Consider the following 10,440-nt stretch of genomic DNA (forward strand, 5'->3'; position numbering starts at 1 on the left):
CTTGGCCGCTCAGCCGCGAGACGTGGCTTCCAGGAGAGATTCACTGGCTTTCAAAACTCACCCCACTGGGTCTTCCTCCTACGATGTTGAAACCCAAAGATCCGCTCTCCCGGTGAAGCACTACAGTCAAGCTATCCGTTTCACCTTCCTGCGAACGGACAGAGAGAAATGGGAAGAAGGTCCTTTACTGGAGAGATGCACAAGACACTGTGGACATAGTGTTTGTTTTGTTTACTTGGTAGATGATCAACTGAAATGGAAAATATAAACAGGAGGAAATGGAGGTCCAGGTGTGCTTGAAGACAGAACGACAACAATAAAGAAAATACATCTTAAGATTTATGTTTTTTCATCGGATGGGACTTGTGGGACATCTCAGACATAACAAAAATATTTCTGTCTGGGATTGATGAAGTGCTTGTTATCTTATTAAAAAATATATCAAATGTTACAGGAAAGTCTTCTTCACAAACAAAGCAGCAGGATTAAGGTGTACCACATTTTAGTGAAAGATTGGGGGGATGCTAGGCAAACAGATTTCTGTCTGACTGATTCCAACCATCGAACCGTAGACCGTCACTGTGACCGGCTAAGCCCACGTAGCGAGAAGGAACCAGTTGGTGACTGATACAAGGTAAGGGATAATAAGACCCAAGAAAGACCTTATAAGATAATAAAACTAACCCTAACCCTCCCCATCTCACGACCCATTGGCCATTACACATAAACACGGCCACTGCTCCACTGGAGAGATGTGACTGAAGTCAAACTAGCGCACTCAGCTTTTACTGAGGGGACTTTGGTGGCAGGTAATTTTGGGGAACATAATTTAAGCTGCCATTTCGGTATGCCGGGTACGTACGGTAGAAGCTAAATATAAACCAGATATTATTGGCTTATACAGTGCACTTCAGAGTGCCATACAGGCCGGGTAGCAGCACGAGCTGTTCTCTGTCAAGACACCGTAACACCGGCAGCACATGTTCCCACATGACGGCAAGCAGAGCATGAAATTGCGGCGCGATGGCATTTCCATTGATCATAGGTTCTACGTATGAAATGTGACAAGGGCCTGAAAGTGACTAGGATGACTGCTATTATGTGACGCAAAGTACTAGTTACGGCATTCAACAAACGGATGACTTCGTCTAAAATGGCAATTCTTTGGAGCGTTTGAAGAGATGAAAACAAAAAACGGCGCCTTGTAATGCATGCTCTAACAGTCAAAACAAATGAGTGTGGTTTATAAGGGTCCCCAATGCGCTCTCTGCCTATATGATTAAGCGAGTGCAGGGTAATAAATGAGCTTTTTTGGTACATCTGTGAACACTCTCCACAAAATGCCCCCCCCCCCCCCCCCCCCCCCCCCCTTAATCCCTTCCCAGTGCAAATGAACTGAACATCATCAGTGGGACGCGGGGGGGGGGGGATGTTGGATCAGTGTGGGTAAAGACACAAGGTTTGTTATGTGGTCATGTTGTGGTTACAGAGGGAAATGTTTAATTGCTGCCAAGACTCCACAGAGAGGGAGAGAGAGAGAGAGAGAGACAGAAGAAAGGCAAAGAGAGGCGACAGGTATACCAACCTGTAGACTAAGGCAACAGACTGAGACAGAGACAGAGACAGAGACAGACAGAGAGATGAGCAGGGCAGCCTGCCGGACGATGGAAAGACTGTGACGAGACAACCTCGCTTCACCCACAGTCACACTTTCCTACTCTTGCAGCCATTATACTGCTTCCCTGTGTTTGGCTTTTAAAACACTGACTAATTATAGCGTCCCGAAGATGAATGACTGGAAACATTTTGGGCTGTTTTTTGCTTTTGCAAACTCAGAAACCTACATGGAGACTAGTCAATTCAATGTTTTATATAAACTGAGGTTAAAAATAAAATACATGTATAGATAATAGGATGTGAAGACATAGAAATACTCAACTCGGTACGAATATATAATCTCAATGCTTGATTAACAATGTTTCCGTTTTAATGTTGACATATATTGAATATTTCCTTGGAATGGGTCATGATATGCGTCATAATGTGTTGTTTCCACATTAAGGCATGGTGTACGATTAGAATATGCCTGCCACTTTATTTGTTTATTTAAAGTGGCCTTTTGTAATGATAGCTGACATTGAAAATTGGCAAGTAGTTCATCTATTTTTTTACTACTGTTATGATAGAAGCCACATGAACACATAAATCCCATCCCATCATACTGCAAGCCCACATGCAAGAGATAAATTAGGGTTTTGTGGCAAGACTGAGCGTTTAAATTCTCTCGATGTGTTGGGAAAGAAAATGGATTGAAAAGCATCCATGATTATCGTAATCAGATTAAGACCACAATTTGTAAAAGAAAATGTCAGCATGAAGAAGATCCTTTTCTCATGTCTCATGATTCAAAATAAGTCAGCATCCAGAACCTTCCATCTCAGCTGGGAGTTGGTTCGAAATAAAAAATACCTTGGTAGAATTAATCTCTTTGTTTAACAGAATTTACCTAAACCAAAGAAACATGAGTCACTTCTTCTTATTGCCTGATGTTCATGCTCTTACCCCCTGCTCTGATCTGAAATGAAAACCATGTTCTGTTTGTTTTAGCGGAGCAGGGAACATCCATGAAGAACCCACTCCTTTGTTACTTACTTCCACTACCACCATTCTCGTGTTGCCCTGTCTCCTTTGGATTCACTCTGGCCACTACAGGAGCTCAACCATTAAAAACAGGACGACTACAGAGCACATATTGAAAATAAAACAGAAACACTTCAACTATAATTGGACACGAAAGTGTCAAGGTCTCTGTTTTCTTCATTAAACTGCTTGTGTGTGTGTGTGTGAGTGTGAGTGTGAGTGAGTGAGAGAGTGTGTGTGTGTGTGTGAGGGAGGAGGGGGGGCGAGCTAGCTGACATTACTCGGAATAGGAACCCATAGGTAGCCATGAAGGACAATTGTTAAATCACTAGGCAGGGATCAGCTGTAAAAGCATGAAGCGAGGCGGAGAGTTTTAAAGAGGGAAGCGGCAGTCTGGATGTCGCCTGGCTCCAACAGTTAATTCCACTTGTGTCATTCTGTGTACTCTGTGTCACATGTGCACACCGGTTTTCCCCAGAGTGGTCCGCTGCTTGACTGCATTCAAAGAAAACACACCATCTTCCTTCCTTTTCCTTGTTCATGGTTCACCAACCATCCTTTCACTTACATTAGACTGTGGATTACTTTGTTGCCAAAGTCTATTTAACATTGCAAGTCATGTTTTATCTCTCATTCTACATTCACTGCAACTGCATTGAAGATATAATGCAACAGATAAAGGCAAGGGTTGAATCTGAATTATTGTTAGTATCATCATAGAAAGGTAAATGTATAATGATAGGCCTACTTGATTAAAAAAAAATACATGAAGCTCCAAAATCTTAAAAAAAAGGCTAGGTTATGTTTTCAGAGGGTGTGGGTTTGCATATCTTGATAGGCAAACTGCATCATAACATGTTCAGCTCTAATGGTCAAATCAATCACCCGATCTAAAAGTTTCAGCATATTTTATGTAGAATCGATTAGTAACGGAATCATGCATTTAAATCAGCAAAACATAATTCAAAATGTATACTTGAAGATATCAGTTGATACGAAACGTAGCCATACTGGGAAGGGGAAATCATCTCAAAATTAAGGACAAAATGATGAATCTCACTAATTAACAAAGCTATTAAATTGGGAACTGTACCCTGGTGTGTACAGAAATGCAGTAAATATGTGCCCCTCCCCCCGACTGCCAGCTGGCCATGAGCGCAGCTGACGTCCGTGTCACAGCAAGGAGGAAACTAACTTTTGGCCCCTCCAAAAGTTATTTGAGCGCTTGTAAACTTAACTGCAGGATCCGTTTGAAAAAAAAAAAAAATTCACGTGATGAAGGACTATTGCATAAAGTAATACATAAACAAAATAACACGTGGAACCGATATAAACTGAAGCTTACAACATTAAAAACTAATTAAAAAAATTTAGTCAGCTCAAGGTAAACAAATGGCAGCAGAAATGTGGGTGGACTGGGGGAAAACAACCCCCCCGCACCCCCCTAGCCAAGAGACGCTTGTTGCAACTTTGGCCGCTTACCTTGAATGGGAAAGCGAGGCTCCTGGTGAGCGCCTCAATCCTCGTACTGTACTCGGTAAATTTCTTCTGATATTTCAACGCTGTCATCTGCAGCTCTGTATGAACCGCGGAAAGTTGAGCGAGCAGAGACTTCTCTCTCGTGTTGGACTTTAACGATTGCTTTTTCAACTCCTTATCCAGGCTGATGACTTTCCCGTGGAGCGCACTGTTGAACGCCTTCAGGGCTCGCAAACAACAATGGTTGTTAAGCGTCTGCTCTTTATGAGAGAGCATTAATCCACATCCATTCTCGCATATCCCCACCGGTCTGTGATCACACGTATCACGCATATGGGCATCCATGTCCCTCAGGATGAGGAACTCGTTGCATCCTTTATTCCTGCATTTGGCCGGCGAGTAATCGCACATCTCGGTGTGCTCAGCCAGATGTTGCAGCTTCACAACTTTTCCGCAGCCCCTTGCATGGTTGTCACACTTAATGTCCAGCTTCAGAATCAAGTTCTTCAGTGGCAATACGTGGTTGAGCTCTTTAGTGGAGATTCTCTGACACTTCACGGGGCAGCTGCTCTGCTGGACGACCCAGGGAAGAACGCAGCCGGCGCAGAAGACGTGACCGCACGGAGTGGTGAGCGGGTCTTCCAGAACTTTGTTGCACAGGTTGCATTTGAAATCCGGGTCCACCGCCCCTTTAAACCGGTCCAACTCAAATCCCATTTTCCTTTTTCCCAAAAAAATCCAACGGTAGGTGTTTCCCACAAACAGCGGTAGGACCTGGAGTATTTTTAACTTTTCATTGGTGAAGCGCGTACGTACTAGTGACTGCAAGATCTGTGCTCACTGTAGTGTCTAAAGCCAAACTAATTGACCAGCAGAAGACTTCCTAGAGGAGAGCTGGGGGGTTGGGGGCAGTGGAAGAATTCTCTACCGTAAGTACTGGATCAGCTGCGCGCTCTGGATGACGTTGAACCGTGGGTTTTGACTTCGGCCGCAGCCCATTCTCATAGGATATGAAGTTTTTTTTACCAGGCGTATAAGGCTACAATAAATGAAATACATCATATCTCGAGCCAAACCAATAGATAAATCCTGAAGGTGAATGCGTAATGTGGAATTTTAAACAAGTAGCCCACAACGAATTAACTTGGCCAGGCTTAAAGTCAAATATATTCCTCAAATAGTGATGCCTTTGAATATTTACGTTTTATATCATCCAATCCATGCATGTCATTCGTTCGTTCAATCATTCTAACTTGTATTCAAGCCTCGAACATCGTTTAGGTTTCTCTCATTTGCAATGATGTCGAGATACAGACACGCAGAGTGAATTAGTGGAAATATTCGCACAATAGATGAAGAGATATTTAGACGCTCCACTGTGGATTATCAGAGATCAAAAGTTAAGATACAATTTGAAGTGATAGAGCTGTTTGTTTTGAGCATCTGTTAAGAAAACCGGTTTAATAATTCTCAGAACGTCATTATAAAATCCATATTTGTTTTTTATTTAATTCCTAAATCAAACATAGATCAGTTGATCTAAGCAGCAGTTAAGTGAAGTGAAGGCTTTCATACAAACAGCGACTCTTTGGAGTGTGCGACCATGATGCTCTTTAATGCACTCTGGAATCCTCACGGTCCTCTCATTTCACAATGATTCCCCATGATGAGGTGGCATCATAGGGGAGTTAAGACAACGGCCACATAATAATAATTGCTAACGTTGTGACCGATGGGAAGGAGACAGTAAGTAAATATACGCCAAAACAAACCATGCAGGTCAAACAGGGATGGCAAACAACCGCAGAGAGCCACTGTAAATTATAACAACAGGACCTTGCAAAACAGTAAGGTCAAAGAAGAAAGGGAAAGAAGAAGAAAGTTTGTTTGTTATCCAGGACAAATAGTTCTGAAGCTGGGATCTTAAGTGCTTCGGTATGATTTCGCTGCGATCGGATCAAAATGATAATGTTTCTTTTTGATAATTTGATCTTGGTAAATGATAAAATGGTGGTTTTGGAATCCAATGCTGAAAATGCTTTACTATATTAATGTATTCAGTCCCTGCAAATGATGTAATAAAAAAGGTTGAAATATTATTTCATTTATATAGTAGGCCTATTTATTATTTTATTTCTATTTTTTTAAAGGAGAACATTATACTACCGTCCTTGAAGTGACAGAAAGTCTAATGGCTGAATTCTTCTTTCATAAACGTTTTTACAACGTTTATTCATGACTAAAGCTAACATTAGTTTATTATTGTTATTGTCTCAACCTACGGAGCTCGAACTCCAGTCCTCTGAATGCGCAAGCTCCAACAGGTTGCAGTTCACGTACCGGCCAAAGGGGCCAGTAATGAGAAGGAATTTCTTATTCTTACACATAGTACCTAACTATCACACAATTGTGAAATTCAGAGCATTCACACTGCCGACCATTCATGCTTTCATGTCATTTTTGATGCAATCCTTTTGTTTGTTATGCTAACCCTTTATATTAATCATGACAGATGTCATGCTTAAGTCTGTCATTCAAATAATCGTATATGGCATACATATTCTCTGCTTTAGTTTCTCAATAAAGAGAGAAAGTGTCACAGAAATGTGTTACATATACATTTAGGGCATTAAGATATGGTTTTATCCAAAGCGTACATTTGTAAGTCTGTATAATACTGTGTGCAGCAGAGTGCAACGCAAGTTCACTAGCTGTGGTGAGGGGTGTCATATTTTCTTATTGTACAGACATATATGATGTGCCGACAGAGTGTAGATTGCTGAGTGTTTATTTCTGAACAGCTTGTATGTTCCATCCGCCTATCAAACTAATTTTTTATTTTTTTTGTAATGGCACATGTTTTTTCAATTGTATCACAATGACTCAGTCTCCAGATCTTGCCAGGCAAAAACAACTACAAAGAAACCCAATGCAGCTCTCTCTCTCCCGCTCTGATTTCCCAGGCTAGATGTCTCATAACAGGAGTCGTAATAGGAATAAACTGCACCATTAGACAAGGTGCCAAAGGTAGGTTTATTTATTAGACAGCTTAGAGAATTGATTCGTTTTTAATTTCATGAAAATATGTACATACTCCAGTGTCTCAATACGAAACGCTCTCTATACCTTCCTTTGGTGTCAAGCAAGAGACGACATCAAAGTTCCAGTGTGACTGTGTGTGTGATGTGGGCCCTCTATGGCGGGGCCCTCTGTGATGCGTTGGAGCCGGGCCATTTGGTAATCATCACCACGCTTCTTTCGCTTTTTCAAAGACACCAGGGCCATGTGGGGATCTGCAAAGATGAATTATAGCTTTCTCTTGACACCCTTTCATGTCCCATTGAAACATGATGTACGTACAAAAATAAATACAGTATATCCCTCCCCCGGCCTCCCCTCCTGCCGTCACTGAGGCATTAGTGCCTTCAAATCTGCCAGTGAACCCTCCCGGGGAGTCCCTGGTATTGGCCAAAGTCAAGGTTTGACAGCCCCCCTCAGTGTTCTTGCTGAGATCAGACGCTCACTGGGGGGCACGGAACTAGTTTAGTTTCTTCAATGCATCACTGCAGTATAAGTAACCGTTCAAAAGGGTTCTGTTTGAATCCTTCCAAGGTGTTTCTCAGTCTAAAATACCTGCTTATAGAGGAGCACCATTGGTGGGGGATGGGGGAGTCGCTGTGGCTAAGAAGGAGCCAAGGCCACTCTCTGAGTATCCCCTGGGATATGGCAGCCAGAACAACTTTAACCCCTGGTCAATCTGTCATGACAGTAAGCAGCAGCTCCGCCATGACCAGAGGCACAATGTGAACAGTTTGTTTGCTGTATTATAAATGTTTGTTTCACTGCACAGGTGTGAACAGCAGACATCGCCTGCAGTGCTGTGGAAGGCACAATGTGTGGCTAATAAGTCAGCTCAGGAGAGAAAAATGCACCTGTGATGATACGGTTAGGAGAGAATTAAATGTTTTGATTGCTCAAGCTTTCAAAGGCTGTCTTAGAGAGGTGCTTGGAAAAACTCATTGGCAAATTGAAAGAAACATGTATCATTTATGATCAATAATTACCAAGCCTTACATTTCCTTATCGACACCCTCAGCCCCTACATGGTTGATATTTTTGCTAAGGGTGTTTTTGCTTTGAAAAATGCTTTCATAAAGCACATTCTCTGAGACATAGACTGAAGTGTTTAAGTGAGCATGTCTTTGCGCCACACTGCTTTGCTGATGAACAGCCGTGTGAGATTGTTTTCCAAGGCAGCGATCCCAAGACTGACTTTGTAGTTGATTGATTTCCGAAGTATATAAATACTGCATATATAGGGGGGCCCAGGGAGGACTTTAAAATGTAATGGTTTGGGTTGAAAGTGTGTCTGTTGAAAGGTTGATGAAAAAGTATTTAGATTAGGATTCTTCTTCACAGCCAAGTATTTGATTTAGTAGATCATGATCATGGTTAGACGCATTTGCTGCATGAAGCAAGCATCTTCAATGAGACAATACAAGAGTGTACATGCTTCTTAAAGGGAAACTTTCACATTGTGGGCATTAACAACAAAGGAATCAGAGATTAGAGGAGTGACCATCGTGGGTCAGGAGATCGGTATGGCCTCAGTATCAGACTTCGTGGCTGCAGCAGACATGCAAATTCTATTCAACTGGAGAGAAGAAGGGATCTATCATAGGTGCAAGGAGAATTTGTAGAAATGCTTTTTAAATCAGCAATTAACAATGTAAACAAAGTTTTTCATACGTATATAATTTGATATAATTAGGATACATTTTCCCAAATCACAAGTGGATCCACTTTTTTGTCTGTCAAACATATTACATATCTGAGTTGTTTTATGGTTTGCACAAAATAAGTACTAGGGCCATAAGAATGCGTCGGCAGTAAAGGCAGTCAGACCAATTTGGTCATGGCCGATTCAACATGTGCAATTGGCAGAAAAGAAGCCTGACAGGCTTGAAAAGATCACAGACGGCTTTCACGACGGCCGATCGCACAGCACACACTGAACAGACTTATGTCACCGAGCTCGCACCTTCAGATGTAACACAGATAAACGGAACACAACTTGTGGACTTTGGCGTGAAGGGGGTGTCGTTCGACCTTGGCTGCCAACATGGGAGCGAGGCAGATCAATCAGGGCAATCAAGGGATTTATATACTGATGGTATCATATATTCTCTCTTACAGTCAGGTCAGGTCAGGATTCTGCCGGTATCGATCAACTGAGATTGTGATTTACGCATTTAACGGGTTTGTTGTAGGCCTACTCGGTACCCTATCATGGTACTAAGACATTCTTGTATCAGGTATGATTCCTCCATTGAAATCTGTAGTAGTGGGGATTGTGCTACAATGACATTTCAACATCATTTTCATCTATTTTGTGATAAAGATAGAGTGGGTGTGAAAGTGCACGTTATCCTCACTCGATGAGGTCTCAAACTCATTTGTTTTCTTCCCAGTCTCAGTTTTTTTGGGCTCCAACAGGGATATCTGTCAGCATAGCAGATTCCCTTCTTCCTTTGTTTTGTCGGGTTTTGTCAGTTTTGTCTTTGACGAGCCTTTGGAAATAGTTTAAAGTTTGATTGACTAAACTCTTGTGTTTCATCAGCCAGCCACATGTAGAGGGGAGCCCTTGATGATGGATGAGAGGAGGCCCGGGGGTTAGATGAGATGACCCCTTGAAGTTTAGATGAGAAGAGTCCTGGAGGTTTAGATAACAGGAGCCCAGAAGGTTTAGATGAACATTTTACCAGCATCCTGACAATTTACGGTAATTTTTCCATGGATCAAGCATTATGTATCACCAGAATCCGCACAACCACTGATATCCAGTGGTGACACTCAACAAGTGTGTTATGACGCAACATGTAGAAGAATACTAAATGCAGCAATTGGCGGTACTAAGATAGAGGCATAGGTAGGCGGCCGCTTGGGGCCCCTGTCGTAGGGGGGCCCCCAACCAACCTCAAAAAAATAAATAAATTAATGTATTTTTTTTCATTTTTTGAGTACACAAAATGACGAAGCAAGATGAGGCTAAACGTGGAAAGACAATTAAGGGTTAGGGAAAGGGTGACGAAATAAAGTAACCCAAGCAGCTGAAATAAATGAAGAAAGCAAAAAGACGGCGGCAAGTATTTGGCAACACTACCAAAGATGACACACTTTTTTACAGCGACTGTTGGGAATACAGACAGGAACAGCAACGTCCAAAGCGTTGAAAAATGCCGTTACAGCAGCAGCGGCAGCAGCTAGCTGTGAAGTGGCGCTAGGTGAAGACCTGTGAGAAGACGTCAATGAGTAGGACTC

At 42.2% G+C, this 10,440-nt stretch overlaps 1 protein-coding gene across 1 annotated transcript in view; it reads right to left on the reverse strand.

The window, feature by feature from the left end:
* pdzrn3b (PDZ domain containing RING finger 3b) overlaps window positions 1–4,836 on the reverse strand; it is an 80,090-nt gene extending 75,254 nt beyond the window's left edge. The window contains exons 1-2 of the mRNA XM_030375009.1: window positions 4,123–4,836; window positions 62–148 (exon numbers count right to left, since the gene is read on the reverse strand). Of these exons, the coding sequence (XP_030230869.1) occupies window positions 62–148; window positions 4,123–4,836 (801 nt within the window). The remainder of the gene's footprint in view (window positions 1–61; window positions 149–4,122) is intronic.
* Window positions 4,837–10,440: the final 5,604 nt, after the last annotated feature.

Source organism: Gadus morhua, chromosome 13, assembly GCF_902167405.1.
Source record: "Gadus morhua chromosome 13, gadMor3.0, whole genome shotgun sequence".
Lineage (NCBI taxonomy): Eukaryota > Metazoa > Chordata > Actinopteri > Gadiformes > Gadidae > Gadus > Gadus morhua.